At 42.3% G+C, this 19,654-nt stretch overlaps 2 protein-coding genes across 4 annotated transcripts in view; both read right to left on the bottom strand.

Annotated features, from left to right (window-relative positions):
- Positions 1–18: 18 nt before the first annotated feature.
- Positions 19–5,614, bottom strand: COPS9 (COP9 signalosome subunit 9). The gene is made up of 3 exons (XM_053309373.1): positions 5,460–5,614; positions 3,826–3,898; positions 19–266 (listed from the first exon to the last, which is right to left on the bottom strand). The coding sequence occupies exons 1-3, from the start codon at positions 5,520–5,522 to the stop codon at positions 229–231; spliced, it is 174 nt and encodes a 57-aa protein (XP_053165348.1). The 5' UTR covers positions 5,523–5,614; the 3' UTR covers positions 19–228.
- Positions 5,615–6,690: 1,076 nt separating this feature from the next.
- The window catches only part of OTOS (otospiralin), an 85,391-nt gene continuing 72,427 nt past the window's right edge, over positions 6,691–19,654 (bottom strand). For 2 of the 3 annotated variants that reach the window (XM_053313226.1, XM_053313225.1), the window contains 3 exons: positions 10,764–10,850; positions 10,337–10,363; positions 6,691–7,487 (listed from right to left, as the gene is read on the bottom strand). In XM_053313226.1, the coding sequence (XP_053169201.1) occupies positions 7,303–7,487; positions 10,337–10,363; positions 10,764–10,821 (270 nt within the window). In that variant the 5' untranslated portion in view covers positions 10,822–10,850 and the 3' untranslated portion in view covers positions 6,691–7,302. Of the gene's footprint in view, positions 7,488–10,336; positions 10,364–10,763; positions 10,851–11,078; positions 11,236–19,654 lie in introns of those variants that run through there. The other variant, XM_053313224.1, reaches the window with a different exon arrangement.

Genomic DNA, 19,654 nt, shown 5'->3' with positions numbered 1-19,654 from the left:
GCTGCATATGCATACATAGAAGATTCTGTTCAGACTTTATTGAAGCAAGCCTGTAAAACTCCACATCTACACATTTCTTAAAGGTAAACAGCCCCACAATTCTCCTCTTCATCCATCTTTAGCCATTTCTTGGTGTTCTTTCATGTCTCAGAGAGAATCTATACTGAATACAAGTCAACTGCTTCAAGAAACTCAAGTATTTAGCACTGCATAGCTGGACAATGAACTTCACTGGATATCATCATCATCAAACATATCTTCAAAACCTAGCAAAATGAAAAAAGCCAATTAACACAATACAGGGGCTCATTATGCATCTTCATTATTCTAGGGAAATCTATATTCTGAAGAGTTAATAATGTCAAGTTTATTTTCCAGTAAGGAAATATACTCCAATCCAATTAAAATTTGCAACAGATTCAACTGAACATAAAGCACAGATTGTCATAACATTTGCCTGTTATCAGCAAGTATGTGGCTAGATAAATGTAACCCATATTTAAACTCAGAAGTTTACTTCTGTTTAATAATCCATCATAGGCTACTTAATTACTAATTTGTGGGTGGGCTTAGATATTGGTGACCAGGAATTACAACATATCACAATCTAATAGACGCTGGTTAAGAAATGGTTCGATTCAATAGGCAGAATATCCATGGCCTTAACCTAATTATTATTATATTCCCCAGCAGCAGTAACAAATTGATAACTTCATCTACATCTAGAGGTGTAGGTTTGGGGCAGTATATAAGTGTGTGTCGATACCAAATTTTGCATACATAATCCCACTACTTAAAATTAGCTATACACACTACTTTTTATACCAGAATATGCTTGGAGAAAGTTGAATTTTATTTTATTTTAGGTATTTTTAAAGAAGAAATTCTGAATATAACAATTCTCAACAGATTTTTGACACTCAATACTCAGATCAATAATTTCAGAATTACCTCATGTCCAAGAAAAACTGAGAGAGATCTTCTGATTGCAATTTACTATTATTTAAATTTACCACATATGGTCATTATTTAATAAAATGAATGTTTGAAGTTGAAATCCTATAACAAAACTGTTCTCTTACTTCCCTTCAGCAAGCACATTAATAAAAATTCTACTAGATATATTTAATTTCTTGAACTTTTCTGTAAGTGTAATCTATGTAAAATGACTGTGCTCACTCAACAACAGGCCTCACCCACGTACAAAATAAAGTGGATTATTTCAAGCAAATCAGCTTTGGCATACTATATGTGATAAACCTACCTAGTGAGATTTGGGGGCATGGATCAATCTCACACCTATTGAGATTTGATGAAGGAAGAGAAAAGGCAGCAAAAATAAAGTTTTACTTATTTAATAGACTTTAACCCAACTGTGATCCTGATCCTGCCCCATGTATAATTTGCCAAGTTCCCGCTATACTTGAATAGACAATTGCAGAATGTGTCAGCAGAGCTGCTAATCTGAAATTATACTATCTGCACTTTTCTTATAAGAATGTTATATGGTATTCTGTTTTAATCTATATTATTACTATTACAAATATATATATGCTGCTTTTCAACAAATACGGAAAACGAATTTTATCATCCACTGTACATATCTGTCTAATACATATACTATGTTTTGGATTTAATTTTGTGACTGTCCAATTTTTATTTTTTGTTTAAAGAATATAAGTAATCTTAATGCTCAGACTTGGGAAATCTCAGCTGAAATTCATTATCAGCACGTTATGCCTGTTCTTAAACAGTTGCACTAGCTGCCAATTATGTTTCCAGGCAAAATGCAAACTGCTGGTCATTATCTATAAAGCCCTAAATAGGTTAGGTCTGGGCTACCCGAGAGAATGCCTTTTCCTACAAGATCTCCATTGCTTATTAAGATCATCAGAGGGGTCTGTTCATCTGATGGCGACCTGGGACTGGGCCTTCTCAGTTACCATCTCTAGGTTGTGGAACGTGCTCTCTGTGGATATAAGAGGACTGTCTTCCTTCGAGGCCTTCAGAAGAACCTTAAAGAGCCCATCTCTTCAGCCTGGCTTTTAATATCTAGTTGTAATATGGTCTAAATGTTTCTTGATTTTAATCGTTTTACTCTGTGTTTTTGATTTTAATATAAACTGCCCTGAGCCACATCAGAAAAGGAGATATATCAATTGAATAAAATAAATCAATAAATAACTGTATGTGATGTTAAGTGTATCACTGACCCCGATGTACAGTACTTGGATTGACCATAGTAAGCTGCAGCCGGATTAGAGCTCCCCATGGATCAGGACCATCTCAGGAGGGATAGGGAGGCTTCAACCCTTACCATGCTCCGGACCCCACTCCCCGGGTCCATGATATGAGCAAAAGTGGGAGGAAGGTTCCACTGGCACCACCAGTGAAAGCCTTTTAGGGGTGTGCACGAACCCTAAAATGTGGTTTGGTTTGAATTAGAATCAATTCAAAGTGAACTGCATTCCCCTGAACCTATTTGGTCGAACTGACCGGCTGGTCCAGTCTGTTCAATTGGACCGGTTCAGGCCAGCAATACTTGTAAAGAGAAACCTCACCAGATTCCCCTTTACAATTAAAGGGGTGGGGGAATCCACCAAAGGGGTGGGGAGTGGCAAGAAAGTTTGTTTAATGTGCTTACTGGCTCCCCGCCACTCACTGCTCATACCACTCACTGCCCCCCAGTACAGCAAAATCGCCTCCGGAATGGCCTTTAAACAGGCCGCCTGCATGGCAGCGGCATGGTTGCTAACGAGACGTTATCTGTGCTCAGACCAATCCCTCCCCTACCCCCATGTCTGCACATGCCAGTTGATAAGTGTGTGGGAGGGGAGTCTCACACTGTGCTGGGCTTTGGAGCTTCTTATGAGAAGTTCCTCAGCGGGAACCACCATAACTCTTCTGTACAGGAGAATGGCAGAGAAAGTTCCTTCTGTGGTAAGCAAATCTGTGCAGGTCTGCCTATCCCCTCATGTCCTTACTAAAGCACAGTGGAAGTTGCCAAGAAATGATTCTTCATGACAGTATGAGCATAGCAGCTCCACATGTGGAGATGTTACCATACAGATTCTACCAAATATTCTACCAAATCACAAGTCAAGAGCACAACACTTACTAAGTGGAACCTCAGTCATTCATTCTTGCTACACGAACACAGCATGATCTTAATGGCCAATGGCTCAGAGATCCTCCATAGAAGGATTTTAATATGTTCTGGCAAGTGAGTTGCCACAGAAATTAAGGAGGAGAGCTGGTCTTGTGGTAGCAAGCATGACTTGTCCCCTTAGCTAAGCAGGGTCTGCCCTGGCTGCATATGAAAGGGAGACTAGAAGTGTGAGCACTGCAAGATATTCCCCTCAGGGGATGGAGCCGCTCTGGGAAGAGCAGAAGGTTTCCAGTTCCCTCCCTGGCTTCTCCAAGATAGGGCTGAGCGAGATTCCTGCCTACAACCTTGGAGAAGCTGCTGCCAGTCTGTGAAGACAGTACTGAGCTAGATAGACCAATGGTCTGACTCAGTATATGGCAGCTTCCTATGTTCACCATATGTTGATACTACCACATTTAGCTTTTAAACCAGAGGTTCAAAGGTCCTGCTACCCAGTAGCCACTGGTGTGGATCGGGCCTGGCAAGTGAGTTGCCACAGAAATTAAGAAGGTTTATCCTCCATTTGGCTCCTAGAAAATCTCACTGGCTTCTAGGTGTTGAAAGAACTTTTTCATTCACTGGTTTAATCCTTAAGACAGCTTTTTGCTTTAATGACTATTAGACCAGAAACAAAGAATTGTGGAGAAGCAGCTTTTAAATCAAGATGGAACACTTACCATTAAAGAAGTCTCCATGCACGGCCTTTTCATTAGCTGCTAAATCCATCAACAGACCTGTACTTCCTCCAGCCTGAAAAACAATATTTTGTCCATAGCGACAATAGAAAGTAATTATTTAACTGTTCCACATACCCTATCATCTTGGATCTTAAGTTTACATATATAAAGTTCTGTAATTTTCTGTTCCAATCATCTGTCTCCATTGCCATCTAAATATAGCACAATGCAACTAATCTGTGCCTTATTTTGTCCTTGTAGTGTGCAAGGAAGCAAATAATTGGGAAGGAGAGACTTTCACAGAATTTCCTTATGCACATTAGGAGATGAACTTTCAGGAACTTGTGGGATAATAGTGGTAGAGAAGCATCACCAAAAGGGCCTTGCTTTAAGAATGCTGGATTAGCTCATTTCTCAAAACGTTCATATGCATTTCCACCTACAGATGCACTTTGATTTTTGCTTGGATCAAGCTAATTTGGATTAAAACAGAATATGGCAATTGCTTTTGGCTTCCAGTAAAATTTTGTGAGAATTACAGTTAAAAGCAAAACCACAACAGCACCTAATGTAGAAGGTTCTAACACCCTTACTTATTCCACATTTCTACAATAGAAGTGCTCAGATCAGTTTATAACAGCAATCTTAATTTAAAGCAGTTCAAAGCAGTGGTAAAAACACCACCACAAAGGCCATAAAAAACAGAAGTGACAGATAAAACACTGCAAAAGCAAAAAACCAAACAGCCATACTCAATGTCTGCCTAAACAGACAGTTCTGAAACACTGAGAAAGACAGTGAGCAGCATGCACAGGGAACACTGATCAGAGAGACGGGGGAACCCCACCAAAACAGATCCACCCACCTCCATGCAAAAATAAATAAATAATAAAAATAAAAGTCACCTGGATATAACTCCAGCCCCAAAGACATCTTATTATCTTGGAATAGTCTTACAGAGGCTGATATTCAGACTAAGCTACTCAGGAATAATGCAACTGTAACGGATGGAGCAAGTCAGTCATAACTCAGTAGTTGATATCTGGGCACGTTAGTCATGACCAATTAGTCGGGATATTCACTACCGATTTATAAGCAATGTTCCCTGCAACAGGGCATCCCAAATGCTATTGACTACAACTCCCAATGTCACTGCAGCTGGGGATTGTGGGAGTTGTAGTCAACACCGAATGGCACAGCGGGAAATGACTTGCCTAGCAAGCATAAGGTTGCCGGTTCAAGTCCCCACTGGTACCTATATCGGGCAGCAGCGATATAGGAAGATGCTGAAAAGCATCATCTCATACTGGGAGGCGGCAATGGTAAACCCTTCCTGTATTCTACCAAAGACAACCACTGGGCTGTGTGGTCGCACGACTCGAGAGCACACTTTGCCTTTAGCCAAAACCATCGGGGATTCCTTGTAACAGGCAACACCGCTTATGAGCCCCCATCCCCACCGCATCTGAAGGGATGCCATTTACTATCCAGCGGCGTAGCGAGCCACTCCGGGATGAACAAGCTGTAAGCAAACGGAGGCCACACAGTTCCACAGACCACACGGTTCTGCTCTCCTGCGTGTGGTAAAGCGGCCTCCCTCCTTCTAATTGCAATGGCAGCCGCCGATTCCTCACCTCGTCAAGGTCCACATAGGGCCCAGCGCCCTCGGGGAACATCTCATCTACCGCTGGCTTCATCGCGCCTCCCGCAAGCTTCAGCGTCCAAAATACATCCGGTAGGAACAGGAGGAGGCTTCCGCTTTTCGTCGTGCGGCCGCTCTAGGCGTTTGGAGGAATGTAGAGTCTGTGGAGTAGCTCCGATTGCTTGAGACGCGCTGCGGCTCTGAGTTTGCTGCTGCTGTTCACCTCTCAGACCCGCCGTGGGAGAGGCTTTTGTGCAAACGTATAAAGTTGTCTTCTACTGAGACAGGCCGTTTGATCCACCTAGCCTGTAGGATGTACGCTGACTGGCTGTAGCGCTTCAGGTTTTCAGCCTGGGGTTTTTCCCAACCCCTCCTGAGATGCCACGGGTAGAACTTCAGACTTTCCGAAGGCAAAGAGCTACGATCCCTGCAGCTGGATGAAAGCCGCACACGGGACATTGTTCTAAACCAGGGGTTTCCAACCTGTGGTACTCCAGATGTTGCTGAACTACAATTCCCATCACCCCCCGCCACAATAAATTGTAGCTGGGGGTGATGGGAGTTGTAGTTCATCACCATCTGGTTTACCACAGGTTGGGAACCCCGATTCTAGACATTTTTCTGTCATCGTTATTACTCTAGGTATGCCATACTTTGTGGTTACTCACTGAGGAAATGAGTAATGTATTCTATGCATGCACAGAAGCAATGTTTTCTTAGTCTACATGTTCAATGTTGCCCTTCTTGTATTTGATGCCCTCTCAAAGAGATAGTTACATCTGGAGTAATTCTGCAGAACTCCCAGGTCTGTGCATCCTCTTGAATGTCATGGACTTCCCCACTCCCTCCTGCTCTGTTACAGAGAAGGATTGAATGCAAGTTCAAATCTGAGACCTACTGATGCAATTGGCTATCGCTTCCTTCCTAGCATGTATACTGTGAAATGTGCATATATGTGATTACCATTGGAAGTTCTACCTGTAAGAACCATATTTTTCTCTACATGGAAATATGTTTGCAGTATGAATTAATTCAGATGCATTTTTGCATGATGAAAAAAAGCCATCTACATCTCTCATTTTTCCAGCAGTCTGTTGAATTGGTAGGTTGAACGTCAGGGCAAAAGGAAATGGTGCATGGAAATGTCTTGCAAAAATCTACCAATAAAAACACTTTCTTCCCCAGCTTTATTTAGTAAGAGCTTAGTTTTGGCATAAGCAATTTAGAAAACTTTGTTCACACAAGCAAATAAAACATCTGTATTTCCATAATATAGAATATTATCCAAAATATGTATACATAAGATTTTTAAAAAATACATTGTAATCAAAGAATACTTTATGCATTTTTCAGGTATATATTAAATATATAGGGCTGGCTTATACAGTCAGGGGAATATGGGCTCGACAGGGAATACAGATTCCTGTGCTGCGTGCACTCCCATGGAACGTATTGTGTTAGCCCTGGGAAAATCAGCGATGTTGAGCTGGTAACACACTAACTCCGTGTGAAGCCCAGTTCGACAAGCTGAGGCCACATGAAGCCCAGTTTTTTGATCTGGGCTTCATGTGGGGTAGCATATTGCCAACCTGACATTGCAGATTGACATTTGCTGAGCCCACATTCTCCTGATTGTGTGAACCTGCCCATAGATCGTCTACAAAAGAAGTCATCTCACTGGCATCATCAGTAATATTTAAAAAGAGAAACAGAATTTATGTGTTTGATAGAAAAGAAGCATTGCAACACTATGGGTGTAAGGCTAGCATTTCTGCTGGTTGTTGGCAACAGTAACACTCAACAATTAGCTAAGCCCAGGGATTAGCCAAACTGAACTAGTGCTCATGATATGGGACATCGTAGCCAAGAGTATTTCCAAGTGGGTGGTGAGCAAAGAAGGTCCTGGCCATCTCATTGATTCTGTGGTATGCTCCCAGGGTCCGGAAGTACTCTACATATTCCCAGAAATCATTGTTCATGAAAGGCCAGTAGGGCATACGTGCAGGTGGTCTGTAGGGGTCTAACATAAAATAGCACAATTACTTTAAAGCATAACATTTTGTTGAATAGACAAAAGATGACATAAAAACTTTCTCAATGGCCACATTTCATTCATGAAATGAAACTAGTTTCCTTTAGAACAGTTACATTGATGTAATAAAGTATGTTGTGCTGAGACTGTTTCCCTGAGCTGTGCACATGCCAATCATCTATCTGGAACAGCAGACATTGTTAAAAACAACAACAACAACAACAACAAAAAGCTTCAAACATTCATAATTCTGTAAGTAAAGTAAAGTGTGCCGTCAAGTCGGTGTCGACTCCTGGTGACCACAGAGCCCTGTGGTTGTCTTTGGTAGAATACAGGAGGGAGTTACCTGTATGACGTCTTAAAATTCTTATAAACTACAGAGTGTTGGGTTCTGCCACTAGGGATGTGCATGGAACAGGGTTGTTTTTTTTTGGTTTGGTTCAATTTCAAACTGAATTCAAATGAAACCACTAGTCTGCAAACTGGTTCAGATGAACCAACCAGCAGTTCAGTCCATTCTATCAAACCGGGTTGAACCAGTTTGACCAGGTTCGATGGGCTATACTTGTAAAGGGAAATCCGGTGAGGATTCCCCTTTACAAGCAAAGAGGAATCCTGCCTTTAAAAGGCTTCTAAGGGTGGCCGGGTGGTGGTGGTGAGAGGCACCTTACTGGCAGCAGTGGTGGTGGCTCCTCTAAACCCCAGTGCTCACCCCAGCAGCGTGGCCCATGCAGCAGTGGCACGGAGGCCAGTACTGGGCTGCCACTGTGCAGATCACACTGCTGGGGGGATGCCGGGGTTTAGAGGACTGCTGCCACTGGCATCGGTAAGGTACCCTCTTGCCCCCACCCCTCGGCCATCCTTAGAAACCTTTTACAGGTAGACATTCCCCTTTGCTTGTAAAGGAGAATTCTCTTTTTTTGCTTTTTAAGATTTTATTGGTTTTTACAATATCTTAACAATCCCGTTATATCTAATTAAGTAAATATTGACTTCCCGCTCACCAATCTGTGCGAATCATTAGCTATACAAATCAACCATTGCTATAATAATTCAAAACATATATCCTACACATTACAAACTCGATTTTACTCTACCCGACCTGCTATTATTAGTAAATTTCAAACCCTGCTGAAAAATCGATATTAGAAAAATAGTTCTTTAAGAATAGTAAGAATGGTTTCCAATCTTCTTTAAAACATTCCAAGTTTTCATCCCTTATCAGTAGTGTAAGTTTTGCCATCTCAGCATATTCCAAAATTTTTATCAGCCAATCTTCTTTTGAGGGCATTTCATTGTCCTTCCATTTCTGCACATACACTATTCTGGCCGCCGTGGTTGCATGTAAAGGAGAATTCTCATTGGATCCCCCTTTACAAACATAGCCCATCAAACCAAGTCAAACTGTTCTATAACAGACCGGTACCGGTTTGATTTGAATTTGGACCAGCTGCCTTTTTTTGATGCCAGTTCAGTTCGAGTTCAAACTGGGCCAGTTTGAATCAGACCTGGTTCAATTTGAACCAGTTTCTGCACACCCCTGTGTGCCACTGTACCCAGGTTTTGGGGGATTTGTTTTTGTGTTTGTTTGGGTGCAGTTTTCTTTGTCCCCACATATTTCATACTTTGTCATCCAGCCTGATGAAGAGTTTGGGGGAAATCAAAAGTTTGCTGCTCACAAATTTGTGTCATTTTGGTTGATCCTAATGAAAGTAATTGCTTTTGGATTAACACCCCCCCACCCCCCGCCCGCAAAGGGTCCCACATCTACCCACAATTTTAGAGCTATTTGCCTGATGTGAAATATAGCACTACTTAGATGGTGGTTGTGATCCTAAACACCTTAGGCAGGATGCCATGACTAAGTCCACTGAAATTAATTACTAAATTGTTTCATTTATTTCAATAGTGCAGAGTCATGACTAAGTCTGGTTCCTTCCCATTGCCTAAAGAGAGTAATTCCCACTGGCCTCAGTGGGACTTACTTCTGAGCAAACTTGCTTAAGAGTAGAGTGAACATTGGATTTCTCCTACACTTGGTTGGAAAGTGAGGGGAGCTTATGATGCAATCTGGAGAGGAGGAGGAAGAAAGGAAAACTCTCACTTATTGATTATGATTAGCTTTTTAAATGTGGTACAAATCCAAACTCAGAAAGCTAAACTATGTCACACAGCAGGTTTCAACTGTATGTGGCTTATAATTTAGATGGAATCAAACCATGCCAAACGTTTGTTTAACGGCCACAAGCCAGAGAAATCAATGACCATCTGTTCGACACAGTGCATACAGGTCCACACAACCTTAAGTGCTGGATGCAGCTGGGGGAACTCTCATGCTGCATTGTTTTGCACAGGCAATTCCTGATTCATGCTGTGTCCAACAGAAATTTCCTCAATTCAGTAGCACTGCACTTTGGTGCTGTCATTTACCTTAGAATCCATTTCCTCTTCACAGGATCACAAAGTTCACCTCAAAAAGAAAACCATTATTTTTGTGTTTCTTTTCATGTGAACGTTGTCATTTGGTTCATTCTACTGTGGCACTATTTAGTTTTAAATCTGATACCTACTGAGTGACACCCAGACCAAATTACCCATGAGTATTCCCATTGAAATTAATGGGATAAGTTGTTCATAGCATCAATGAATAATTTAGTCTGGATGTCAAAATTAAATCTAAAACTGATGTAGTTTTCTCAGAGCTGATCACAATCTCTTTGAAATCAGAAGTCTCTTCCCTGACATCACAGAACTCTTGATAAAACTGTTACAGCAAATATTTCCATTTTTAAAGATACTGGGGGCATGGGTTTGGAGAAGATAAATATATATGTTACCTTCCTCATCCTGGATAGGCCTAGCATCTGTAAATAAATAAGAGATTCATCACCAATGTTTGAATTACAAATAGCTGTTCTATCACCCATAAACTAGCAAGCTAAGCTAAACATCTGGTTTCTAAAGTACCTAATAAAGAATTTCCTGTTTTTTTAATCTCCCTTTATATCTCTATAGATATAATATTAATAGATATTATAGTTAATAGTTATCTGTATCTATAGTTAATAGATATAATATAGATATAATATTTGTAGATGTTAATTGTAGTCAGCTGCTATCTAATAGCTAGAGAATATTGCAGTGGATAGATCAGAACAAACAGCAGTAAGAAAATAAGAGAAATCTGATGAAAGAAGATATATTCTTTCATTATTCATTGATAAATAAATAAATAAATACGTCTCTCTATAGCAATAAAGATACCTGTTTGTGTGTTCATCAACATGCAGAAACAAACTATCCCCACAAAGATTAACTTCATTTTTTCTCCAAGGTTATGATTTTTTGTTTCTGAAATATAATTTGTGTGAACAAAAAATAAATAAATCAGAATATAGCAAGAAAAATGCAACCTGCATATTTACCTTCTCAAATAAATAAATAAATAAATAAATATAATTTGTACACATTGTCTTTAAATTATAAGAGCATTTTAAAAATAAAATGCTGCTTTTTGTTTTTACTTTTTCTAATTATGCCTAAACTTTGTATGGAATTTGATCCCTTGGAAACACTTACTATTGTGGTTGATTTTAGCGTCTCACTTCAGAAATGATATTTTCCCACTTTCTTTCCCACTTAAAATCAGTAGACGTCTGTAGTTCTGAGTCAGCCTAAAACTCTTGAATGAGCTCCTATTGCTACAAAATAGCTGCACTGTTTGAAGGAGACTGGAGGGGAGTTCGTAAGGGAAGGAACGTCACTTGCTGTGCACACCAATCTGATTTTTCATCTTAATCTTGAAATGTTTACAGTGTGATCCAAATGCCTAGCAAAAGATGGATGTGGTGGATGCAGGCGTAATGTCTACTGCTCTAGGACAAGGATCATGACAGTATTCCAGTTTTACCATCCCAGTTATATGAAATCCAAGTGTCAACTGCACATATACATATTTTTTAGCATTATCCAGCATGTGTGGAAATATTAACAATAAGATCTACGTGTAAAATACTCCTGGACAAAGAATAGTAGAAATACAATCTAGCAGTTAATATTTGGTACATCCAATTCATGATTCCATTTGAATCAAAGTACTCACATTTTAAATCAATTCACTTCTATCAAACTGCACAAAGTCAGTAAAACCAGGGCCCTAGTCTTAAACTCTTGTAGTACCTTATCTATCTAAGACTAGCAAGCCTTAATATCGGGTCATAAATCATCTTAAATTCTAGCAGTATGGTTTAATGGGGTTATGGATTGGGTTGCCCAGCACTCTAATTTATTCTCCACAAGAGCAGATCTTTTCTGCCAGAAAGTCTTAAAAATAAATAAATGGCAATATGGATTGCTTTTGAGCTAGGTAGCCACAACTTTAGTTAATTTTCCCACTGCTCTTTCAGGAAAGGAGGCAGTACTGTCCTTAGGGCAGGGCAAACGGTGATAGCACCAGGCCCTGCTCTTTGGAAGTTAAAGGACTTTGCACTATATCTTTGTCTCAGACAGTGGAGGACAGACTAGTAAATCAGAGGGCTAGAGGGTCAAGACATTGGTCATCCCTTCTCCACTGCTCTGATGCTATCCCTTTGATATGTAGATTGCTAATCTCAGGGACTAACTTCCTTTTCTCTCTCTCTTCCCTACCTGCCCTTCTACCTTGCAACATGGCAAGCTCCTCTCCCTGCACCATATGTGCAGAGAAGATGCAGAATCCATCTGCATCCAGCTAGATAGATAGATTAGAGATCCTAACTCCTCACTTTCCTATCTAGAATGGAGTTCCTTAATAAATGCCTTATATACTGATTTGAAACTATGAATTGGCTCCAAGTTACTTTACTCTCAGCATACACGCATGCCTAACTAAATCCGCTGTGTTGTGCACTCTGCTATAATGAGAAAGGGATTCTCTCACCACAGAGAATTTCCAACACTTTTAGCCCCCATTCAAACTAACTGGAAGTGGGGCCTGCACTGGCTGATTTGCCTCAGGCCCTGTACCCCACCAGGGCTCACTAAGGACAGCCCTGAAAGGAGGAACAGTTGCTGTTCTTTGCACTTTGGGCAGCAAAGAGCTTTAGTTTAGAGCATGGGAGGATTGCTGGTCTTGTGGTACCAAGCAAGAATTGTGCCCTCTGCGAAACAGGGTCCACCCTGGTTTGCATTTGAATGGGAGACAATTGGAGAATGGGCTTGAATGGGCTGAGGGGAGGAAGCTGTGAAAAGCTTCACTTCCCAGCAGATGATCCCATCCATGTTGCTGGGCGGCCCAGACGGTTGCCAGCTTCTGCCGGTAGCAGGGAAGGAGCAAGGGGTTTCAGGGGCCAGTAGGCCCCTGGAGCTTCCATAATGCACCATGCAAGCGCACGGTGCATTATGAGGAGCCTCCAATGCCACTCGGGAGGCTACTTGTGTGTGGGTGCCATGCAAAGCCGCACGGCACCTACACACGAGCATTTAGCCCGGCCTTGCACCCAAAACCCGGGCTAAGTGGCAGGCTCCCTAAACGAGCTTGCTGCCATGCCACCACCAGAAGCCGTGCGGCTCCCAGTGGTACACACAATCAACGAAAACCAGGCTGGGCTTCCTTAGCCCGGTTTTGGGTGCGTGTGTGAATGGCTTCTATGTTGTGGTGGTTTCCAGAGAGTGGGCTTTACACCACAAAAAGTGGTGTAAACTGCAATGTTTTGTGGGGCACATTTAAAATCGCAGTTGAAATCCGTTGCCTCCTACAACTGGCAAATACAACACAGATGCAACATTATAGGGCTGAAATGCAGCAATAAAACATGAAAGAAGGCATCAGAAATGTGAACAGCACCTTGCTTACAGTGCAGGGACTGCGATGTCAAGACACAGGCAGTACGGAAGGACACTTAAGGGATACGTCGTGACACTGTGGTAGCATGCAATCTTGAAAGCATCCATGTGAGCACTGTAAGATATTCCCCATAGATGATGGGGCTGCTTTGGGAAGAGCATCTGCATGTTTGCATGCAGGAAATTCCAAGATCCGTCCCTGGCATTTCTAGAAAGGGCTGAGACAGAATCCTGTCTGTAAGCTTGGAGAAGCTGCTGCCAGTCTGTGTAGATAATACTGAGCTAGATGGACCAAGGGTATGACTTGGTAGAAGGCAGCTTTCGGTGTTCCCAGCAAGGAAAGCAGCAGAGAAATGCACAGCTAGGCACATTGCTGCTTCTATCATTCAGAGACTGCTCAGGTAATGCTGCAGATTTGCTGCTTCCCTTCACAACTGAAAGATGCAGAGGACCAGATGCTTCAGAAGACCAGATGGAAAGAGTTCTGTAATTAATGTTGTGTCATAGCTAGTAAAGCATCACTCCTTCTCCACTTTACTGAGAGCCTGTGCACAGAAAAGGGGGAGTGTATCTTCCAGAAGCCCATAACATGGTTTGAGGGACAATTGATTAGCAGAATGCTGCTATTTCAGCCATGTCTGGTTTGTTGTTTGGTTTTGGACAGTGTATGCTGGCTTGATCTTGAGTCAATGGCACATTCAGTAATGGCACATTCAGAGGTGCTCTTACCCCTGGACTTTGGGGCCAAAGTCCAAGGCCACCACACCCCCGGGTCCCCACAAATCATCTTTAGTCTGTCCTGGGTGGTGTGGTTTGTGCTCTCAAGAAACTGCGTGTTAAAACATTATGCTTAACTTGCAGTGGGGAGCCTCCAAAGGCCTTTCAGTCCAGGCTCCAAAATTACCTAGGTGCACCTCTGGGCACATTCAGCTGACCATCATGCATGCTTCCATAAGCTCATGGCTAGAAAACTCAAATAAAATCTAAATGAATGGCGGAAGCCTTGATAACGATTTGACTGGTGGTCCATGGCCTAAAGGTAAAGGTAAAGTGTGTTGTCAAGTTGGTGTCAACTCCTGGCGACCACAGAGCCCTGTGGTTGTCGTTGGTAGAATACAGGAGGGGTTTACCATTGCCTCCTCCCACGCAGTATGAGATGATGCCTTTCAGTATCTTCCTGTATCGCTGCTGCCCGATAACAGCAGGGATTCGAACCGGCAACCTCTGGCTTGCTAGTCAAGACATTTCCCCACTGCACCATTAGGTGGCTGCCGTAAAGGTACAAGTTGGTAAAGGCACATTGCCTGTGTTTTCCATTCTCAGAAGCAGTTTACTATAGCCATCAAAGTACCTACAAAGTCCACAGTGACTCGGGCTCAACATCACTTCCATCGTTTTCACATACACTATGACTGTTCTCACGCGCAGCTTAACTCAGGCTAGGGGAGCTAAGCCTGGATTAGGCTGCACGCGAGAACCACTGGGATCAGGCCCAATCCTGGCATGGCAGCGCTGCCTAGCCCAGCTTTTCAGCCCAGCCATTAGCCGAGGTTAAGGGACCAAGCTCTCCCTTAACCTTGGCTTGCTGCTCGTGTGCAAGCGAGGCTGCTTCAAGCCTAGCTGTATACAGAGACGGGCATCTAGAGCACCCATCTCCTTAGGGAATACCCCAATGTGTTGCAATGGGCACTCGGTGCATTGTGGGATTCCTGGAGGCTGGGACACATCGTAGCATAGTGGGACCAACTTGCATGAGACATTATTCTTCCAGATGCCCAAAGAGGAATTGCTCAGTTAGGGGCAATTACGACTTAACCTAAGCTTTAAGCAGATTAAAGAAAAGGCAAGACATGGAGCACATATATCCTCAGTGTTCTTTAGGTCCCTGACATCATAACCAAATTAAATTTCATCTCAGGACTATGGGAAACATGGGGACTTCAAGAATCCCCAGCCAGTTGCCCATATTACACTGAAAACACACCGCAAATGGTAAGCAAAAGCTTGCACATCCCCATCAACTGTTCTCGCATTAGAGCATCAGTGTTCCATTTCAAGAACCCTGACTATAAAGTACTGCTAAAGGGATGTATCTTGAAAAAAGAAATTTCAGACAGAAAGAAAAAGAATGCAGTTATAAAGGATTCCCACTCCAAGGCATAATACCAGGGCCAACAGCCACATGTACTTCCATGTACAGCAGGAAAACCTCCAGAGGGAAATCTTCAAGTATCACAGTGCTATCAGAGTGCCACTCATCTTTATTGTTGCTCTTTTGGCAGATAGTTTAGGGATCCTGGATCCCTGAAGTTTAACCTGCAATTTACAATATGTCTCCTTTTGAGCTCTTTATCAGCAGCAGTGGTCTCCGCTCCTTATGTTCAACACATCACACAGTCCTAAATAATTTCAATTTTACTATTCAGACAGTGCACCAGCCTTGACAGAAGCCATCTGGAGCTGTGACACATGCTAGTGCACACTGGGACAAAATTAGTTTTGTGATCTTTGGTTTTCATTATACAGAGTATCCCAGAATGAATTCCCAGCACTGTTGGAGAAAGAGCTAGTAAAGTGCTGAGGTTTATTACTTTGTCTTATATCCAGCTATTTGCCATCTGGAAAACAAGGGGAATGTCCATTAGAATAATTGAAAGCATGCTTTAAAAAGGACCCATAATTAACTTTTTAGTGACAATTGTGAAATATCACATCTGTACACAAAACCCTGCATGTATGAGATGGGTGGGAATATTCTTGCTTTTGAGTATCCAAATGCTCCCACTCTTGAGCCTTTTGCATAAATGAAGTTGTATTCTATAACCACTTGGGTTATAATTTCTTGTATAAAGCAGTCTACATAAATTGTGTGCATGCACAGACAACAAGAAAATGTGAATCTCTGGGGGTGGTTCAAATGGGAGGAGAGCTGGTCTTGTGGTAGCAAACATGACTTGTCCCCTTAGCTAAGCAGGGTCCACCCTGGTTGCATATGAAAGGGAGACTAGAAGTGTGTGAGCACTGTAATTCCCCTTAGGGGATAGACCTGCTCTGGGAAGAGCATCTAGGTTCCAAGCTTCCTGCCTGTAGCTTTGGAGAAGTCACTGCCAGCTTGCTAGACAATACTGAGCAAGATGGACCAATGGTCTGACTCAGTATATTGCAGCTTCCTATGTTCCTATGAGATGCCCACCAAGACTGATAAGGATAGGGTCGTGCCAAGCTGACACCCCTAGAGTGCATCAGGAAGCCCTCCAGCTCCAGTGACGTCATGGCAGGTGTGCTCTCAGTGTGACCAAAAGGGGGCTGTCCCTCTAAATTGCCCCCCTACACATTTCCAATATACCAATGTAAACAACTCCTCACACGATAAAAGGATTGTGCAGAAAGTGTGTCAGAACATCCTTTGCCAACATCATGACAGGCTTGCTCTTGGTACATCCTGTCCTTAATACGTATGCCAATGGGAACCTCATTCAAACCAGCCCATTGTTTCGAATTGCTTGCTTTTTAAAAATGTCTCTTGCCATTTAAATGTCCTTTGTGTTGCAATCTGATATGGAAGAGGTTTCTCAGTTAGTGCAATGGATCTTGTTGATACTCAGTACACCCAAAGAATGAATAGCACGAAATATTGAGGTGATGTGAATCATTGTTAAAAAACAAATTTAGGTTCTTTGAAGGGGAGCTAATATACAATGGACTTCACTGGAACCATTTGCTGGCTGAACTTCAATTTTATTTGCAGAGTCCATTATATGCTGGACAATTTTATTTGCAGAGTCCATTATATGCTGGGCCTCTTCAGGCAATCTACTCCAATTTGATTCATACCCCAGCAGCTGCAAAATTCATTGTAAGCTGGGCAGAAGCTAAGATGGATTCAGACTTGCACCTGCTGCTTTCAGCAAACCTTTCCTGCATGCATTTGAGGGTGACTGTGCCATTATTGCTAGAAAACTTCTGAAAAACAACCTTTTTAAACATTACTGTAACTGATGCCATTAGATAAGCACAGCTATGTGATCGCCCTACATCACTTTACTATATTGTTTAAAAAACCCCTCCTTTCACAGTGATAAGCAAAAGTCTAAATTCATCTTGCTCATCTAGATGCACCCCAAATGTGTCCCCCAAATATTGTACTCTTACCTTTGTCATGTGATAGAACTAGGATGTCTGAAAGTGATGAACATATGGATTTGGATAAGGCTTGCAAGACTCTTGTTCAGCAAGCAAACTGTTATGGTGCCTCGCTTACCCCAGTTCCCTGAGCAGCGAGAAGTTCCAGGGATTTCTAGTGCACCTTGGATGATGATGATGATGATGATGATTTTAAATTTAACATATTTATATACTGCCCAGAACTTATATCTCTGGGCAATTTACAATAAAAACAATACAAATGAAAACAAAATGAAAACATTAAAACAATTTAAAATTTAACACAATGTTAAAAGCTGTTTTAAAAAAACTGTAAATCTAATTAAAAGCCTGGGTGAACAAATGTGTCTTAACTGCCTTTGGGGAGGCTCTTATTTTATCAGGGAGTGCATGTCAAAGCCTTGGGACAGCAATGGAGAAAGCCCATTCCTGAGTAGCCATCAGACAAGCTGGTGGCAACCACAGACAAACCTCTCCAGATGATCTCAAGGGGCGGTGGGACTCCAAAGAAGACCTTGGATTCTGGTTTTCTTTGGAAGGAGAGTCATTGCAGGCTTTGCAGATATGCAGGTGGAGCATTGGATGGAGTTGGGAAGATGACAGATTGTTTTTAGCACTCAGTAGCACATTACATCATGGAAGCCAAACTCTGCATCTTGAGATGTGGCAGCTTTCTGCCTTGGCTCAAATCCTAACTTGTATCTCCCACTTAGCATCTTGCCTGCTCTTTCACAGCAGCTTCATTTACAAACGCACACACACACACCCCTTGCAGGGTAGAGGGGAAAGGAGACTATAAGGCTGTTCTCAAAAGCAGCCTATCCCAGGCTAAGGCAACCCAGCCTGGCTTAGGTTGCTCGTGCGCAGTGCCACGGTCCCCACAGATCCTGGCACTGCCCACCTGCCTAACCCTGCTTTGTACCCTGGCCTTTGGCCAAGGTTAAGGGTACAAGTGCACTCTTAAACCTGGTGCCAGGGTCATGTATGTGCTTGGGCCATGTTTGTGCCCAAGCACGCACAGAGTCGGGCATCTTGAGCACCCGACTGCTGGGGGATTTCCCCAATGCACCACACTCATCACGCAGTGCTTTGAGGAATACCCAAAGGCCAGGAACATAGGAAGCTGCCATATACTGAGTCAGACCATTGGTCTATCTAGCTCAGTATTGTCTTTACAGACTGGCAGCAGCTTCTTCAAGGTTTTAGGCAGGAATCTCTCTCTCTCCAAGCCCTATCCTGGAGAAGCCAGGGAGGGAACTTGGAACTAGATGCTCTTCCCAGAGTAGCTCCATCCCCTGCGGGGAATATCTTACAGTGCTCACACTTCTAGTCTCCCATTCATATGCAACCAGGGTAGGCCCTGCTTAGCTAAGGGGACAAGTCATGCTTGCTACCACAAGACCAGCTCTCCTCTACAGGAAAATGGATCCCTGTCAAGATGTCACTTTTAGCCTCCCACGTTCCCGTGGGTCCTACATACCTTTTGCTAGATTTTTCATGGCATCACTCATTCAGAACAGTTAATTGGTACAAAATGTCCTCTTTGCCCATTACCCAGTAATTAGCTCGCAAAAGAATGGCCAGTCAGCTAATGACCCACCACCCTGTAACCATAAGTTCATTTCCTTCAGTCTTGTTCTGCTTGGCCCCAACCATATGGAAAGTTCAAAAACCAACATATATTGCAGGAAAATTATTTCTCTGACTATATCAAATAGAAGAACTGGTTTTGGCATCAGTGGTAGCCCAATTCAGACATTATGCTGTATGTGTATGTAGGCATGTGTTTGTGTGAATGACTGTATTTGCATTCATTTAAAAAGTAAATCTAGTACAGGCCCCCTCAAATGCAGGGCACAGATAGGAAGTACACTGCTGTACAAGCATTGAACAAAATGTGTTAATAATTGTACACATGTACAGAACTGTACATGCATGCATTGTACACAGATTGTATGTGAATTGAACATGACATCTGAATAGGGGTCTTGTCTTTGCCAGAAAGCCTAGTTCCAGCCTGGAAGTGCAAAGTTGTCTGATGACACCTGATTCTTATTTTTCTTTTTGTAATGGAAGAATTACTTTATGGAAATCACAACTTCTTCCTCATAGATTGTATTGATGAATGTGAACAACTGCTTCTTGATTGATTGATTTTTTTAGTATAC

This window comes from Hemicordylus capensis, chromosome 3, assembly GCF_027244095.1.
Source record: "Hemicordylus capensis ecotype Gifberg chromosome 3, rHemCap1.1.pri, whole genome shotgun sequence".
NCBI lineage: Eukaryota > Metazoa > Chordata > Lepidosauria > Squamata > Cordylidae > Hemicordylus > Hemicordylus capensis.
Note: the sequence above shows the minus strand (reverse complement) of the source record. Positions and strands in the feature narration are given on the sequence as shown.

Coding starts and splice junctions, on each gene's coding strand:
- COPS9 (XM_053309373.1), bottom strand. CDS start 5,522: ATGAAGCCAGCGGTAGATGAGATGTTCCCCGAGGGCGCTGGGCCCTAT. Junction 3,899..5,459: donor CCTATGTGGACCTTGACGAG/GTGAGGAATCGG, acceptor ATTGTTTTTCAG/GCTGGAGGAAGTACAGGTCT. Junction 267..3,825: donor GCATGGAGACTTCTTTAATG/GTAAGTGTTCCA, acceptor TCATTTTGCTAG/GTTTTGAAGATATGTTTGAT.